General features: G+C 49.0%; 4 protein-coding genes across 4 annotated transcripts; 1 reads left to right on the forward strand and 3 right to left on the reverse strand.

Moving 5' to 3' along the window:
• Positions 1–4,551: 4,551 nt before the first annotated feature.
• On the forward strand, positions 4,552–6,330 carry LY79DRAFT_519130 (major facilitator superfamily domain-containing protein; the record flags this gene model as incomplete). The annotated part of the gene is made up of 6 exons (XM_060555104.1): positions 4,552–4,824; positions 4,912–5,158; positions 5,214–5,293; positions 5,351–5,657; positions 5,715–6,109; positions 6,172–6,330. 6 exons carry the CDS (start codon positions 4,552–4,554, stop codon positions 6,328–6,330), a joined length of 1,461 nt encoding a protein of 486 aa, XP_060412315.1.
• A 2,247-nt stretch (positions 6,331–8,577) lies between these two features.
• LY79DRAFT_519159 (uncharacterized protein) lies at positions 8,578–9,794 on the reverse strand (the record flags this gene model as incomplete). Its single annotated transcript, XM_060555107.1, has 2 exons — positions 8,578–8,822; positions 8,990–9,794. The coding sequence occupies 2 exons, from the start codon at positions 9,792–9,794 to the stop codon at positions 8,578–8,580; spliced, it is 1,050 nt and encodes a 349-aa protein (XP_060412316.1).
• A 2,379-nt stretch (positions 9,795–12,173) lies between these two features.
• LY79DRAFT_559230 (ferritin-like domain-containing protein) lies at positions 12,174–13,868 on the reverse strand. Its single transcript, XM_060558238.1, has one exon. The coding sequence runs from the start codon at positions 13,757–13,759 to the stop codon at positions 12,353–12,355; it is 1,407 nt and encodes a 468-aa protein (XP_060412317.1). The 5' UTR covers positions 13,760–13,868; the 3' UTR covers positions 12,174–12,352.
• Positions 13,869–15,217: 1,349 nt separating this feature from the next.
• Positions 15,218–16,631, reverse strand: LY79DRAFT_671217 (uncharacterized protein; the record flags this gene model as incomplete). Its single annotated transcript, XM_060563887.1, has 5 exons — positions 15,218–15,285; positions 15,368–15,511; positions 15,694–15,743; positions 15,901–16,496; positions 16,584–16,631. 5 exons carry the CDS (start codon positions 16,629–16,631, stop codon positions 15,218–15,220), a joined length of 906 nt encoding a protein of 301 aa, XP_060412318.1.
• Between the last annotated feature and the right edge of the window lie 1,753 nt (positions 16,632–18,384).

Raw genomic sequence — 18,384 nt, forward strand, 5'->3', positions numbered from 1 at the left:
ACGGGTATCTATTGATGTTTTGGCCATGTAACATAAGTAAAGTTCCTGCCCTCGGCAACGTTTAACAATTGCCATACGTTTCTATCCAATGTAGCCAACCGCCGTATCATCTACTTGCATTAACAAGGGTTGCTGCCTGGTTTCTTCTTATGGCTTATCAAACCTTACTAGACAATGGCAGTTCACTGCAGGTTTCTGGAGCAAGTCACGATGCCTTGTTTACTCCAAGCCAAACCAACCACGTAATATAACTTTACTGTTCGTCTCCTGGCAGTTCGATTAACGATTTGTCGCAGACAGACTTGGCTTAGGTTAGCAAATGCCACATTGTTCATACCTAACTTAGACAGTCTGTGCTGAAAACAGGTATCTTGCCGATGGAGCTCCGCCGGCTATTATATCAAGCACATGTTCATTGACGTATCTTGCGCTTGTTATCAAGCACGTTTTGAAGTACGGACATTTTGATAGCTACAATCCGCCTACTACGACAATCTATAGGCTGTCGTAAAGTTGAGACACAAATGTTAATGCTCTAAACTTTGCTTCCGGTGTACCTTTACTCAGGTTGTATTAGTATGTGCCTAAATGTGTTCAAAATTGCTCTTGTGGTGTCTAGTAAGATTAAAAGGTAGTAGTGAACCCGGGGGTGATTGATGAAAAGGCGAGAATCACCATTACATGAAGAAACACAACGGTAATAACAGCACAGAAACCTTAAAATAAGAGATGTAATACGTATGAGTGTAGCGCAATCACAGAAAGCTTTGGTTGGACTTAAACAACTAGTACCAGTAGCTCTCATTTGGTCCTGTCAAAGTCAATGTGCATGACTAACACGATTGTTGCATTCAGTAGAACTTGCATCTGTAGATGTATATCTAGCGGATTGTTCCCGAGCATTCAGACAAAAGCGAGTGATAATTGTTTGAAGCTTCAGAGTTATGTGGCTAGTCTAATGAATTTGACTAAAGATTTCGTGGGACAGGAGTGACATCCTTTCTTCGTCTTCATGATTCTCAGTGTGCTTAGTGAGCCAGTCTTCCGAGCCTGCCCGAGAGAGTGCCAGTGATGCTAATCCACAGATTATTAATGCCATGCCGTGAGGAGCCTCTTTCCAAATTTCATTAAGCCTCATACTCCCGATGAAGGATGTGGCAACAATAGGGCCTGCAAGCAAGGAGCGCAATGTAAGTATCCATCATGGACAACGTTGTGCACTTACCAATAGCAACCACCGATAAGTTTGGTGCAAGAAATAAGATTGCAAAGCATAGCATAATGAATAAGATGCTGAGTCGGGAAAGTAAGACTTCTTCGACTCTTGCGAAAACGCGTAGTTTCTTGGAAACGAAAAGGGTTAAAGGAAGCAAGATACACAAACGCCCAGACCGACAGGGGGTTGGACTTGAGGCTTTGAGCTATAGTATCACAGGAGATATTGATAGAACAAGTTACCTTGGCAATCAATATGGTTTATCCCAATGAAAGATCATGCAGAAGAACAACCAACGATTGTCATCGCAAGAAGGAAGCCTAACAAGCGTTAACCGTGGCGATGACGGTAGTTACCATCATTATTACGCATGAGAAGTGGCGCAAACTCCCAACTCTGCAGCTATGCATGAACCCTGTAGCTTATCCTATTTTACTGATTGGAATTCCGTCTGCAATGCTTCTTCACTTCCAGGCACATGCTGTACTCGTAGCCCATCGTGGCTCTGATGGCCTGTTGCAACTCAACAGAAATGACTGAGTGCACTCGGTGGCACTCACACAAGACAACGATGGACTCTGCATTGACCTGCTGGCTCGCTGCTTTCTGGGTCGATTCCTGGAAGAAAGAGAAACAATCTTCGACACCATTTCAGCTGCCACCCTCCCATACAAACGATATCCGTTTGCACTTGTAACAGAGTGTCTGAGGCATCTTTCTAATTAGATCGTTCCACAGTGTAATATTGTGATACCGAGCGAAGAATAAAACCAGCTTCTTCAACCTGATAGTTGAAGGTTGAATAGTTGAGTTCCACCATAGCAGTAATATATTGAAAGAGTAGGTCAATTTCCAAAGCAGTGGCATTGTCTACATTCGACCCAATAGCGTTACATGTCTGCGCAGTGACCTGGGGTGTGACAGTAGGACACAAAGCATCTGTCGTACTCGGCTCTAGAGATTGCGGTTGAAAACTCTGTGGATTAGTAACAAAATGATAATAAGGCCCGAAAGCTATCGATTCCAGGTGAAACAACGTTGATGGGGGCACCTATGGTTGGAAGATGTTGTACAGGTTCCCCAACTGGCACGAAAGAGAAGTGAGAATGCTCAACGTCGTTGATGGCCGGCGAAAACTATGCAGACTTTAACCAGCAGAATCGCCGATGGAAGCCCAAGAAGTAAGCAGCAGATTGGAGCCAACAGGACAGTTATACTACACCATGACCTGGTGCAATCAATCCGGCTTGCGTTATCTCAAGAACACAACATTGAGCAACACTTCGATCGACTGAACCGAATTTCTGATGCACTCCTCGAGCTGGAAGAGGAGCTGAAGGTCCGAAGTCAAGTCTTACATATCAGGTGGCGGAATTATCTGACCTGAATGGTTTCACGTGCTATTCTGTGAGTTAGATAAGGCAGGAGACGAATGTGATAGGCGTGTAACAGTATCACAAGAGTTATAAGGCGTAAATTAATGCCTGTAATTAACGACGTGGTCCCTGTGAAGACATACTTGGTGCTGGGTAATAAGGAACGATCAAAGGCTGTTGCGTCAATTGCGGGCTAAATATCCAGCAAGGAAAAGAAAAATGCAACGTCAGGACTTACTTCACGCAAAAGATCTGCACTCTTAGAAACTTCCGCATCAGATGAGCTTCATCACTTGTACGTGACTCTGAGGTATAGTGATCCATGAGTTGGTGAGAACTAGTATTGGATCTATAAAGAATTAACCCTCCTTTTGAGCGTTGAGTTTTGGATAGCTTTGGAGCAAAACATTAACGTGATTTTAAACATCTAGGCGTATATCTGCTGAAGTCATTTCAAGAATAGAAGAGTACGAGGAAACACAATGCCAAAATCTACATATAAACAGCAGACGCCACGCGCACGATAGCAAATAGAACGACAAACAGAACTGCCTGGTGCTGGAAAGACCAGAGATAAACGACAGAAGTCGGAGTTGATACTGTATCAAACATAGGCTAATAGAAAACAGCTTGACTTGATGACTGTGCAATTAGCTAAATCGCCCGGCTGTCAAGAGATTCGTTCAGTAATCACCCATTGATCACTTGCAAATGTTTTTGCCGAGAGTAGCGTCATCTCAGGCCTATTTTTGGAGTGCCAATATTGCTGACAATTCCTCATCAGGCCCAACGAATCGGTGAAAAGAGCCGTTGAGGGGGATGGCTCGTAACATCGTTTTGAGAGCCGGGTATGTCATCCTACAGGACCCATGAACGCGAGTGCTTAACCTTGTTCGTATGCAGGCTGCATGAACAGGCCTAACTAGCGCTCTTTTAAGTCAACGCCGACATTGGTTTTCCACGAGTGATTGATGATGGGTTCTGCTGCACGTGGCTAACCTGTGTAACCCGCTGAAAATTCTAGTGTAGTCCTATAGCAGAGACAGTGGAAGTCCGACGCGAAGGATACGGTTGCATATTTGGTGGAGACCACTCATCGTAGAGTGCGGCTGAGGCACGTTTCCCCGCGGCCTATACTCATATTTGTCGACGTCGTTACTAGAATCTCGTTTTCTTGCTTACCTGCTGCCTGAAATTATTGACTAATGCTGAGCAGAAACTGGCGTGAGCACTCCATCTGACCGTTGCTTACTGTATTTTCCGGGTGTTTACGAAATTCTCTCCACAACTGAATCCTTCAATGTTCATGTTGGCTATCAGAGCAATCTCGTGCGGCGCGGCGCTGGCTCACACAATGCATGGCTTATCTGGACATTGCTCGTGCTGTCTTATTCGAGATATAGGTACTACAGCCCAATCGGGTAGTATCGTTGTAAGACACCGATAACTGTCGTTTTCAATCTTGCAGAAGGGTAACCACCCTCGCCTCAAATTTTCTATTTTCAGAGATTTGAAACGGACCTGACCGATAAGGCCGGGGGTCACCTTTTGGTCTAGACTCGGAAATGAGAAAATTGGAACTAAAATTTTTGCCCAAGGGTCCCACCTTCGGCCAATATCAAATCGACCGCGACGTTGTCGCTTATCAGCTATAGTCCGGCTAGGGCGGTCCGTCACCCACAATGGCTGACTATTGTTTCTCGTTCATGTAACTTAGTAAACCAGAAAACCATCGGAACGTTGGGTTGTGCCTCGATGAGCTAGACTAGGCGACAGTTGAACGATTGCACCACGCCATAAGATTGGACTTCAGGTTATTAGACCACAGAGCCGACAACTATAAAGCACAGTCGACTCGCCTTGACCTGCGCTTCCCGAGTAAATACATTTCGGTCCCCAAAAACAGAAGAAAAAGCCTCCCATTATAAGTTCGGACCGCACAAGCATCGTTCGACCAAAATGCGCCTACCCAAGGAGACACAGACGGCTGCGTGCAATCGCAACAGCTATGCAGCAGGAAATGATGAGAGTAAGAGGATCGATGTCGATACGAGCTCGGATTGTTATGAGTTCTCTTTTGAGGAACAAAAGAAGATCATGAGACGTGTTGATATACGCCTTTTGGCTACCGTTGGCCTCCTATACTGCTTCTCTGTCATCGATCGTTCAAATCTCCCCTCTGCTGCTGTTGCCGGTATGCTTGAAGACTTGGACATGACAGGAAACCGTTATGTAAGTTTCCCCCCTCCCCCGTCATGACATTTCCTGGTAGCGTTGATAGCCATTGCTATTTCGCTAACAGCTGTAATGAGGGCTCAGTCAATTGTTAGCTTAGTGTTTTTCACCACCTATATCACCTTCCAGCCCATATCAGTTATTCTTTCTCGAACTCTGGGGCCGCGTACCTACTTCACAGGTATAACCATGCTCTGTGGAGGCATCGTCCTTGTGATGGGGTTCTTGACAAATTGGAGTCAGATGGTTGCTTTGAGAGTAATTCTTGGCGCCCTTGATTCGGGATTCTTCCCTAGCTGCGTTTACCTCTTGAGCACTTGGTACACCCGGTGTAAGTCAATTTCTTTACCAAGACGGGCTGCTACTTGAATGCTGATGAAAGGAAGACGAGGTTGGAAAACGATTCTCTGTGTTTTACATGATTGTGTGCTTTGCTTCGGCATTTGCTGGGATTTTGGCGTTCGGCGTAAGTTGTTTATTTTTGTCATTGGACTTGATGCTAGTGTCTCACACCATGTTACAGCTCACTAGGCTCAACGGTGCCGCAAATCTGAAAGGTTGGTCATGGATCTTCGTTATAGAAGGAATCGTCACATGCATCATTGGCATCGTGGGTTACTTCCTCCTAGTGGGGTTTCCAGATGCCCAGAAGCAAACGTGGAAATTCCTTTCTGAGAAAGAAACTGCCTGGGTCATTTCAAGGGTACAGAATGACAGAGGGGATGCGAAACTACCAGCTTTCGGTATCAAAAAGTTTCTCAGAGGCGGTGGTGACGTCAAAGTTTGGGCTTTGGCTGTCATTTATTTCAACAATGCTCTTATTAACTTTTGTAAGTTGGTCAACTCATAATGCTGGCCGAGGCCCTTGCTGAGAAAAAGCCGTGTAGCTTTGTCTTTCTTCCTTCCAATCATCCTGAAAGACAACATGGGCTTCAGCACCGGAAAAGCCCAAATTCTCACAGCACCGCCTTATGTCTTCTCTGCCATCATCATGTACAGTACCGGCTGGCTTGGAGACCGATGCATGCTACGCGGTCCCATAATAATCGGGAACATGGTTTTGTCGATCGTTGGAATTTGTCTGATGGGCTTCCACGAGGACATCGCTGTACGCTATTTTGGCGTTTTTCTGCTTACTGCGGGTGCAGTCAGTAATACGCCTGCGACTATGGCATACCAGGCGAACAACATTCGCGGGCAATGGAAACGCGCGTTCTGCAGCGCTTTTGTGGTTGGGATCAGCGGAATTGGTGGAATCGCAGGTTCGCTCGTTTTCAGGCAAGTACAAATTCAGGTTTATTTAGGAAAGTAGTACGATCTTGCTAACTTCCATATAGAAGCCAGGATAAACCTCGTTATCTTCCTGGACTCGGTGCTTGTTTGGGGAGCGCAGTTTTCAATATCATCGTGGTAATTTGTTTGAGCTTGTATTTCTACTTTTGGAATTCGAAGGCCAGCCGCGGTGAAGTGGAATTGGAAGAATCAGATGTAAGCGGCCCTTAATCTGCCATACTTAACATGGGGTTGAACTCTGACTAACGGGCCATCATCGATGAATGTAGGAAACTCAAGCATCCGACTTTCGCTACACCTATTAGAAATACTTTTGCAAGAAAAGACCTTGCGAGCGGTAAAGTTATAGACTCCAGCATGAGTACGGCAAGACTACCTTCATTGAATTGGCTGCATCATTCATTTTTGTTTGCCTCAGTGATCTTATAGAAGTTTGGTATCATAGTAATGAGGCAACGTTTAGCGTTGTGAAGATAGACTAGACACATTCGGCAGTGTTGATAATTATAAAATAACACTCAGGTTACTTCTATACTGGGAACTTGGTACGTTCCAAAGGGTCTTTGTAGCTTTACATGTTGCTATAACGGTGTTGGATGAGGTCTCTCAATGCAGGGGTCGCCGTTCCTTCTATAACTCTTCCATATACCGACTCCCCCCATCCTCCTTCTGAATGTTTACCCAGAAATTGACAAAGCGGTAGCTGACTTTGGAGTTCAAGTGCAGGCACCTCAGCCAACTACTCACCTAGAGGGCGCTGCTTTTAGCTTAGCTAAGTCTGCCTAGGGTGATCTGGGTGAGCATGACGAGCATAGTGCAAATCTGGTGAACCTGCCGGTAATTGTAGAGCCCTGTTCTTTGGATATCACCAATCAAATGTACTTTGTACATACCTAGTGTTCAAACAATAAATGAACAGATTGATGGATGAGCAGACGGTCAGATGAAATAAGAAAAAGGGAGGAAGTGCTGACTTTTAGCGATCCCTGATAACCGAAGTTCTATATCCTGCAAAGATGCCTGGCTCACTCGGCTTACTCGGCTCACCCCAGATCGCGCGACTTATGGGCAGCGGATGATACAGCTGCACCCGAGCAGCAGAGTGGCAACATCTGAAAACGGTATCATCTCATGTAACATTCTTCAAGCGAGATAGTTTCTGAAGCAAACGCGAATCCACTCAGTAAGGCAAACTTGAAGGAAGCCATCGAGCCCTCATCAGTCTTGATCAGAACATTCTATAATGTGGTGAGAAACCAGCAAGGGGAAATTGAACGTTGTGAAACTCCAACAATAACTAAGTATTGAGAGGAACTATTCTTTTCCACGCCTCTGAAAAATAGCAAGCGAGCTAATTACAGTCTTAAGAAGGGCACCCTTTCATTTTCATTTTTTATATCGGTGGAAGCGTGCAGGATGTGGCCTGGGGACTTTGGGCGCGGCGTAGTTGTGGATAGAACACAACAAAACTACACAACACAAATCAACTCAGGGTCCAAGCCTAGCTATAGTGCAAGATATCCTCTACTTAGAGCTTCTAAGGTCTGATTAGAGGAGGGCAAGCCTAGCTAGACAAGGTAAAAGACTTCTAGTTGCCCGACTTGCTATGTTTAAACTGTGTTGATAAATTGATAAAGCTCTGGTTTAAATCTTAAATAGAAAAAGTGTTTGTAAGCCTAATGTTCTATTCTGATCGTCTGTGCTTGTTGTCTAACTAATTATACTCCTGATTAAAGGCTTAGGTCAGCAGCACGACCTATGGAGGCTGAAGGTTGAACGGAAATTCTAGATGGCCTCTCTGAATCAATGGAGGCAATAGTATTCCCCAACCATCCCCACTCCATCAGTGTTTAGCCACAAATATCGATAAGCGACACCCCGCCACATTTCTTTGTCTTGAGACATCATGTTGGGGGAAACCAGCAAGCAATCCGAGGGATATACGTAATATCGTCATTCAACGTAGTGCACTCTCGATGAGCAAGCTTGTTGTCGCGATATGGGTCTTTGATGCAATCAAACTCGGGAACGCCTTGACAGGAGAACTTCCCGGCTTGGTCTTTCGACTCTGCCATATACTTGCAGTTCTTACGGCCGAAAATTTCCTTCTTTGCTTTGAACCCCGGAGCCCGCGGAATATTATCGAGACTCCAGATGTCTGAGTTCTTAAGCGTGTATCCTGCAGTTTTTTCTGCACAGATGTTGAACCGAGGATCATTGGCCTTCTTGGAAAACATATTCCACTTTGTGCCCGTTCCACCCCCAACGGCGGGACCAGTTCGGTGTTCGAAGACAATCATCACCACGTCTGTTGGTTTAGGAGGTGGGGGCGGGGGCGGTGGAGCAGCTTTTGTGGTTATTGGAGGTACACTCGACTTGACCCAGGGGTCTGATGCCGAGGACTTTCTTGCTGATGCCGTCGTCGATGTGGTAGGCGAAAATATAGTGACAGTCTTACTAGGAACTACGAGAGTAATGCTCGAGAAATATACGTCTACCGTTTTGAAGATTGATACAGTCGTTATTCCGGCCGTCTCCGTAGAATTTGTAGAATAAGCTGGTGAAGGTCTTGAGCTTGGTACAAAAGACGTGGAGTTTGTTGTCGAGTGTGTGGAGCTGGGTGTTGGAAGCGTGACGTTTACCATCGGAGGAGCAGATGTTGAGACGTTCTGTGTTAGTGGCGATGTAACCGCAAGAGACCCCTGGGCTCGGGAAGAAGATGCTTCGGCAGTGACTGAAGTTGCCCTGTTGCTCATGGTTGCCTTGGTGAGAATGCGGTTTGGGCATTCCTGCCTGTGAAATAGAGGCGAGCCTTCGTTTCCATGAAATTGCCGGACTTGGAGACTCTCCGGTACCCATGACGCTGTACGCCCGCCAATTCCCTGATTTTCTACCCATAGTCTCCAAGAAGCGAGATCGGCGCATGTTTTTGCTGGCCGATACTGGAGAAGAAGCTTGCCACGAGCCTCTTTGAAATCACTATCGGCCTGTAAGTGAAAAATCTGTGCTCCGGTCAGTTTGTTCTCCATGGCCAGGTCCATATCTTCTTTTTTGAGCAGTTTCGCTGCATAGTCTATGACCTCGATCTTGGTGTCTTCTCCGTAGACCTCTTTGATTTCTTGTGATAGCCTTTTAATCTTGCCAGGAAACTGTAGCTGACCAGCGTTTCGGTTGATGTCGTGAATAACGTCGTCTGGCAATAAGACGTGGTTCTCATCGTAATATTTACCCCTTGGGCGAGGAGTAATGATGAAGACGCGCAGATCCGCCTCATAATACTTGTCATCCTTATTGCCGAACATGACGCCTGGATCACCGAGGTTTGGATGGAAACCAAGCTCTGCCCACCCATATTCGTGGTATTGGTGCTTCCAGTTGCCCTCTCGATAGCCTTGCTTGGGCTCATGAAGAATTCTGAATTCAAATTCCTCTTCAGGGACGGTGTCTGACTGGAAGTTTGATTCCCAGAAGTGGCCGACCCATGCGCCGCGCTGCGAAACAAAGATAACGGCGGTGCAACCAAACATTCCACGAAGCCCAACCGCTTCCACGTTATCCTTGAACGCGACCCAGGTAGATGTGGTCATGTAATAATCTTGAGTTCTTTCGTCGGGAATCATGATATCCACAGTTTTGGGTTTGTAGCCGACGATGCTTCCTGGGTTCAGTTCCATGTTTCTCAGTTCGCCAGGGAGAAACTGGCTGGCCACAGCATAGTCACTTGGATCCGGCCACTCTCCCTCCGCAGGGTTCCCGCGAATGGCGAGTTTTCTGAACGCAGGTGCTAACGATCTTTTTTCTTTCAAACAAGTTCCACTGCCACAAGTGGCTGGCTCGCATATCGGGTGCGTCGGAGCCGCTGTCTGCGTGGTAGTTACCGTTGTGGCTGATGCCGCGATGCTGCAGCCAGTGATTGTGGTGTAGGCGCTTGTTACGCAGCCAATGGAATTGGGATTTTGAACGGACTTAGAGTCTATTTGCTCAGAGTTAGTTGGTTGTTGCCTGGTGATGATGACGGATTGGATATTTGCACCAGACTAACCTCGCGTAATGGAACAGAAGACGCTCTTGTGGGTTGCAGTGACGATTGTAGTACATGACGATGTGGATGCTGTTGATGAGTATGAATCTGTCTTCGTCTCTCTTTCAGTGCCTTGGGCTTTTCTGGATGTTTTTGGTGGAGACTTGTCATCACTCTCGTCCTTTCCATCGGAGCCTTGTTCCGGAGGGGGACAGTTGCCTATCTTCAAGCCAAAAAGCTGTATGCAGAATTCGGGGACGCGGATTTCGATATCAGGAGGGAAACGAGAAAAACAGCCAAAGCAGATCCGGGGGGGACCAACAAATGGAATTATCACTACAAAATGTTAGCAGTCATCGGTTTATGGGGGCAGGCTACAGGCATGGCAGACCTGGCACGACCGTAGGCTGCTCTCCGCCAGGTGATGTAGTTGTGATATACACAGGATCTGTGTACGTGACGCCAGTTAGGGTTAAGATAACTGCTTCCGTCGGCAGAGTGGTGAGTAGCTGGTGAGTTGTAGGACTCGAGGTGGTCCGGAACGAGTTGACAGGGACAGTGGACGTTGCCAGATCCGTTGTCGAAACTGATTGGAAGAAGGCTGACAGAGAAGTCTCATTTGCTGTTGAAGGCACAGCTCCTCCAGACGTCTGTATAATAATCAGCAACCAGAGTTATGGGAGCGAATCTCTTTAACCCACAGCTGGTGTGTTATCAGTAGAACTAGCAGGTGATATGCTGCACGGTACACGCTCATTCTGACACGTAGGATGCGACGAGGGAATAGTGGTGACATTGACGAACCGGCGAGCTAGATCCGGTTTATCAAGCCCTCCCCAAGCTTCAGTGAGAGCGAGAAAAAGTAGAAGGGGAATGAAAACACCAAATGCCATGGCTGGGTTGTAAATTCTTGTTGCGCCGATGTTTTAAGATCACAAAGCACGTTTATGAGAGATGGTGATACCGGCCATGTTTGAATCATTTTATATACGAAGGCATAGAGAGGACACCCTTTAGATACCAACTTCATCAGCACAAACATGCTATGCTTGGCGGTGCGCCACTGGCAAGAGTTGACCCATCATGTCGCGACCGATAGGTTGTCATGCAGGCGCTGTCCCTCCTCAGTTTTTCAATGAAGTTGCCATGCAGGCATGAGTCCAGGATCAACTTACAAAGATAAAAGCCACGGGTGAAATGCCAGGATGGGATAAAAAGTCAACTGATCTCATTATCATCAAGAGCCTACACCGCCTGTTTCTACTTGACCTAGAAATAGCCAAAAAATGGGTTTGCAACGTTGGAATGGAATATATAATGACCAATTGGATGATGATTGCATGTTTGGGCCCAAATCGAAGCTTTCCAGTCTATTGAAACGGTTTAGACGCAGCAATCATATCATCCTTTTGCACTTATTCAACAGAATATGCACCGCGCTTTCTCATTCGTATATGCGCTGCAGATCCGCAAACTGGGGGGATCATTTTCTACCAGCTCCTTGTGGTGGTATTATGGTGACTTAATCTCACAGAAGTGGAACGAAGAACTTCAATCAGAACAAGTATCTTCGAGCCACCCTTATCAAGCGACGTGCTGCACGCAGAAGAGGCGTATGACATGATCTGTGTTACAGCCATGGTCTTCTCCACAATCATGCCCAAAGGCCCTAACTGCCTCGGGGTGATTTAGGTAACAATGGTTGCATCCGTGAAAGCTGAATAAGATCACCATGAATACAGAGAATTGCAAACAACTTTAAAATGAAGCTTGCGACGACGCAAGGGAGAGTGCCGAGTTTCACAATGGTCTGCAGGTTTTATTCTTTTGGGAAACAAGCCTCCGCTCTGTTTGTGACATCCCTAAACCCCTTGCATAATATACGCACAAGAAACTGCGGAGCTGTCATGAGGGAACGGGGATTGGCCAAGATCAGTCCAGCAAATCTGGTTGAGACTTACCACTCTATGTCAAATAAATGATTAACGTGTAAGTAATTCATTTACTCTTGGATCAAATACAGTAAGATCGTGGCCATTTCATCATTATTAAAAGTCATCCCCAGAGAAATATAGTACGATACAGAGATTAAATATGCCACATCCTCCTATCAATAATGAATCCCTCAAAGGATCATACTTCACTGCTTTTCTAACGACCATTGGTATGCAGTGCCTTAACAATAACGCAAAGGGGTATAAACAATTACACTCAACCAGCCTGGTACACGGCCAGAGCGGCGACGTGAGGATTAATCATCGTCAGGTTGTGAGGCGTGACGTAAAGGTCGGAGTCAGTGAGGGCCACGAACATGGTCGAGTTGATCGCAGGATCATGCTCCCAAGTGGAAATGTTGGGTTGAATAGTGTACGCGGTGCGAGATTCCAGACTAACGTTCATCAACGGCGAGTAGGTAATGTTCAACTGTGAGACCCAGGCGGCGAACTTGGGCTCGACGACGTTAGTCGCGGTGATATAGCTGTTATTGGGGCCAACGGCCTGGCCAGGAGCATCCCACTGGAAGAAAACCTGACGTCCAGGGTAGGACAAGGGAATGGTGCGGTTGTGGGAGATGGCCGCCTTGCAGTCCTGGGACGAGTCGGCAGCGTTGATGCAAGATTCTGCCTCAGTGATGTTGGTGGTCGCGGCAGTGTTAGCCCAGCCCCCAGTGGTCTCGTTCCAGACATCAGCACCATTGATGCGGTACGGGTTAGGCTGGTTCAGGACGTGCAGGGCAGGGAAGTTTTGCCAGATGAGACGGGTCTGGTTCCACGGGCAGCTGGAGATGTAAGGCGCAAGGAGTGTCCAGGCCCAGGACTGAGGAATGCCGACGGTGTGCCACTCGGGCATGGGGAAGAGACCCTCAAACTGGCGGAAGATCATCTGCTGACGGGCCTCGACCGTAATGCTCTGCAGAAGAAGCTGGGCAGCGGGGCCAGAGTTCAGGTGAGGAAGGAAGCCGTAGACACCAGCCTCACCCCAGCGAGTAAGCTTCTGGTTGAAATCAATGTACTCGCGAAGGTTGGAGACGGGATAGTTGTATGTGCACTGCTGCGGAGCCTGAGGGCCAAGCATGTTGGTGATGACAGTGGCGTGGCCAATTTCTTGGTCGGCCATATACTGAAGCAGGAAGCGGTCCTCGGCGTTCAGGCCGAGCTCCTCGAAGTCTGCATCGGAGTAGGTAGCCAGACCCCAGTGGAAGAGGTCGAGCTCGATATACTCCTGGTACAGAGCCAAGGCGAGGGACTGGTAGTCGAAGTCGCTCTGAACGCGGTAGACAGGGGCGGAGCCGTTGGTGCCGATACCGCCGGACGGGGTGTAAGGGGCGGGCTGGTCGCCGTGAAGCTTGCCATCGGCCGGGTAGTTGTAGGCGTCATCCGGAGGAGGTAAGATGGGCACCTCGGAGGCCAATATTTTGGTAGAGATGGCGCCCGTGGTAGACGGCGGGGGACCGGTGTAGGGACCGTGGGAGGTCACATTGGTGTGAGGGACCTGAGAAGCAGTGACAGTCGGCTCCGAGTAGACAGTCGTCTGAGCCTCGGAGACAAACGGTACGGCAAATGCGCCGGAGGCTAGGGCGAGAAGCCCGGCGGACTGAAGGATGCTTCCGGGCGCCATTGCTCGGACTATGTTTCAAGTCTTTGATCGAATGGGATGCTTGAGATGCTCTACAGAATGTTCTCTTCTCCCCCCTTCGATGCAGGAACGAAGAGCAGCTTATATAGATGATCTGGTCATTCAAATAAGCCCCCCCTCCCGGATTTCTATGATGACACCAGCATAATCGACCGGGGATCGATGACTGCACCACTGCAGCTCACCTGTCATGATGGATGAGTTCACGGTCTCGGAAAATTTCTCAACATTCATCGCGGGGCAAGCATGCCGCTTTGGCAATGCTGGATACGTTTACACGTGGACTACCAAGTCGTTGGGTGTAATGTTGCCGTCATCAGCCGGCATTGTTTACCAGGGTGGTAACGAGCCCAGTCCGATGTGCCGACCGACGGCGCCGAGCTCACACTTGGAACTCATAGTAGGTACGCCATACCGAGCCTTGTGTTGTGGGAAGGCGACATGGGATTCCTCAGCTCACTAGGCGCAAAAGAAGAAAACAGATGTGGGCTCGGTGGTATTGTAGTGTTGCGGTCGACGGGGGCCTTTTGACCAACAGCCAGACGTCAGAAGCACCTCACGGAGTTATCTCCGTAGGTCTTGGGATGAGGACCAACCAATCAAGTGAATGAGTAAATTCGGGTCCGTCTATCAAGGGCGCCGATGACGCTTACATTGGATGAATGAGGCTCTCCCCCCTGCGCGTATTGTAGGATCAGCGGGAAGTCAATCTGTCAGCATGAACCACCTGCCCGTCGGCCCACGCGGAATGCCAGCCTAAACTGATTTGGTTTGCTGCCGATCGAGGTTCTCGGCGTGCAAAAGTGATGAGAGGCCAAAATGTTTGCTTGGCTCCGCTGACCGGGGTGTAGCTACGGACGATAAGCTCCGGACCCCGGTCATACCCGCGATTCCAAGTTTTCCCAGCAACGTATACGGATACATACATGCCATATGCGCTACTACTCTGCGATTGCAACGGCTCCTGATCCTGGAGAGGGGGGGGGGTTCCCGTGCTCAGCTTCTCCTTGCGGTCTTCAGATTGGAACATGCCAGGCTCGATCGAGTGTTGCACCAAGGTCTGGTATGAATCTGAGTCAATGGGGATGGAATACTTTGACTACTGCAGCAGGGAAATACAGCACAAAGATCGACGTGCATGAATGCTTAGCAACAATATCGATTTTAGACCGGCAATTTGTTATAATCAACTATGGCATCCCCTTGGTGCTCTGAATCATCGAGTACACAAATGCGAGATCCGGCTCTCTGTACCATATTCATTCAACTGCCGCAGCTATCATGGCACCAGTATAACTCTTATGTCCTCTCGACGTTGCTCTGATAGTCCCTCCTTCAGACTCGTGTTGGCCTTCCAACAAACGCCATGTCTAAAGCATCACCCCCGCGTCATTTCACATCTCACATCTGGCCCGTACCCACACCCCTGTGGAGGGAAGTTTAGGGCCTGGATCTCGTCGAGGCATTCAGCTGCCCGGCGGTGCGATCTGTAGAGTACATGGTGTACACTAGGTATGGTGTAGACAGTGTCGTTGATCAGTTGCCACCCAGCACCCACTTCTTTCTTGACGTAGTCTGCAGGCCACACACCGTTTCTCCCCGGTGCAACGATGCCATTAAGATCCTGCGCGTTGTCGTTCCAGCTGAAGGTGTCAGCTACCGGGTCCATGGGCGCCATGTGTGCGCGGAACTGGCCCCAGCCGTGCGACGTCGTCTCCTTAGCCAGCTTGTGCGCTAGCTACCTGTTCTTCGTTGCGTCCTCCGGCACGCCAAAGCGGTAGGGAATACCGACCACAAGGTCTGCGTGCCCCTTTATCAGTCTTGATGTTGCTATGTTCGGGGTCTGGGGACAGATGACATGGCGCGAGCCAGAAGGTTTCCTATATGTATATGTATATGTGTAGCAGAATGCTTACGGAGTTCTTGCATGCCGACGGGGAATGCGCCGAGGTAGGCGAAGCCGTGACTGGTGAGTAGGTTCTCTCCATGTCGTGCTACTTCTTTGCATCCTCGCCAGAGAACTTAGACATAAGGGCCCAGAGTAGTTAGCCGCCGTGAGGAGGCCAGCTATAAGCGAACCCTATGAGTGAGATGCCGACGCGCCATCGTAGAGAATGACTTACTTCAGATGTCTCAGCTCCTCCACCGTAGGGATACCCTGCATCAGCAGTCCACGGGCGCGAAGGAGGTTGTCACGAGCACGGTATTCGGGAAGGAAGAAGCGCGAGCCAGGAACGGAAAGCAACTCGCGCTTGATGACATGAAATAGGACATCACGAACGAGCTTGGGTCTGCAGACGGCGCCGATGAGCTGCCAACGTTCCATGTCTAGCACGCCGCGCTCGATAGTATTGCCGAACACGGAGCCCTGGCCAACGGGGGTGGAGAGCCAAGGATGCCCGCGCAGTGTGTGCTTCTCCATGTGCTCGTGCAGATCCTGGAAGCTGGCGCCTGGCTTGAGTAGCGCGTACGGGTCCCCGACGTTAACCTCAAATTTACGGTTCGTGGTAGCCCATATCCATAGCCACGGAGCCGGGAACGCGCGGGGAAGCTCCGCCGTAGCCGGATTTCGGCCGAGCGAGACGGGCCACACTGTCATGACGAGCTCTTTGCACAGAGTAACGAGGGCCTGGGCTTTCGGAACGTGGCACAGGGGATTAGCGGCTGAGGCAACAAACATCGTCTTCTCGTAGAGCAGGAAGTGGTTGTGCGACTTGGGCTGGTTGAGGCAAGAGTCTCCCTCTAGGAGGCTGTCTTTGAGAACAACGCGGGCATTATCAACGCCTCAGATGTCTTGAGCATGAACAATGAACTTCAGGAACATCTCGGGCGTAAAGTTGGATGGGAGTGCCATGGGTTCTGGGCAGGGGCTATGACGTGTTCTTGACAGGGCCTCTGGCTATGGATTCCTAAAAGGGCGATGCAATATTTAACCATGCAGCATGTTACTAATACTGCCGAGTGCGATGCCAAGGACTGAATGATATGTTTTTAAATCAATATCGCTGGCTCTACGATTCTGATATCAACCACCAGAGGCGGTGGCTATTTGAAGATATTCTCGTGACACTGGCTTCTGTATCGCCCTCATCTCGATGGGCCGTGATGACAATGCTGTCCATTTCGAGTGAATGGTCACCAGATGCCAAATATTTTGTGCACTTCGCCCTTTGCCCTTCATGCAGGCGTCCTGTGTCTTTCTCAAGTTCAGGTGGCATTGGTCACGGTCGTCCTTCGCGTGCTGGGCCTTTTTGGTACTGCTCCTTGACTTGGATGTCTGGGCCATCTGCGGCAGCGAGCTCAACTCCCAATCCGGATTGCGGATCGTCCCAAACCGAAGCAGGTTCACTATAAACGGTTCATGCGTAGGGTCCGAATGTCAGCAGCGGCAACGAGGATGGCGAGACTGTCGCGACTGACGAGACATGGGACCAACTGCTTGCCTACAGCCATGTTCCAACCGGAAGGTGAGAGCATGCAACGGTGTTTTGTGAAGGGATGATGTCTCCTCTCCATGGCTTGCGAGGTGCTCGGCACGAGTGGGCGCCGCGAATCGTGTAAGTGCTGCTGTGAGAGGACAATACTCCGTTCGGACTCGGCCCGGCTCGACTAAGTAGCACGTGAGCACACAAACATGGAGTCTGGAGGGAGTGTATGTTGCCGAGCTTTCGGTAACCTCAATGACATGCAGGGCGTGGACCACGTCTTTGGTTTGGGCTAAGCCCAAAAGCGGCATCGTAACGCGAATTGACAGGCAATAGTTTCGGTACAAGGAAACGACCCTTCCGACGAAACGGAGAGTGTGGGAACGGAATCTTGTGGTGGCATGTCTCGGCATGAAACGTTGCTGGCGGTAGACAGAGCAAGATGCATAACCTTAGCACACAGACGCACACCAGGCAGAGAGCCGTTCCCGCTGTCGGCAAGCAGATGCAGATGCAGATGGAGATTCAATCTTGAAAATCTCTTACCGCCGGCGCGGGAAAAAGCTGGCCTTGAAACAAAATATCGCCGTTCATCCCCAAATCCATGGTTCTCCACGGGCGGCCTTGTCTGCCTCGATCGTGTCCGAGAACCTCGCTTGCTTCCAAAGTTTCCTCGTTCTATCTCCACCATCCCAACTTGAACCTTCTGGTCCCTAAACTGCCAAAGATCCAAGAGCGTGCTTGACGTAATATCGCCAAGCCATGCAGTCATGGACAACCGGCAACCCCCCTCCCTTATTGAAATGGAGGGGGTGTGCGTTTCTTCTCCGGACAAGCACCTGGAGAAACTCCGCATGGATATCCGTAATTGATCATAGGGTTACAAAGCACAGGGTGAGCCCATTCCAGAAAACTTCCTAGTCAGGGGTTGTTTTCGACTTGTGTGCCCTTGCATCCAATGACACCGTCGCAGCAGATCCGGCATGTTGCGGTGGATATGCATTATGAAGCTTTGGTTGAGGGTTCTTGCAACGGGTTCAAGGATATAGTGATTTAAGAAGCTCCTTACGGCTTTTGAGTTGCCGTTCAGTGCCGAACTACGATACCAGAACGTTGAGCAATCGGGTCGTGGATGAAAGTCACATATCCGCCCAACGTTAACCCCCCGTCCCAGTTTCCTGG

Source organism: Colletotrichum navitas (genome assembly GCF_030913465.1).
Source record: "Colletotrichum navitas strain CBS 125086 chromosome Unknown LY79scaffold_46, whole genome shotgun sequence".
NCBI classification, from domain to species: Eukaryota; Fungi; Ascomycota; class Sordariomycetes; order Glomerellales; family Glomerellaceae; genus Colletotrichum; species Colletotrichum navitas.

Excerpts from the sequence above, each read along its gene's own strand:
- LY79DRAFT_559230 (XM_060558238.1), bottom strand. The coding sequence starts at position 13,759 with ATGGCGCCCGGAAGCATCCTTCAGTCCGCCGGGCTTCTCGCCCTAGCC.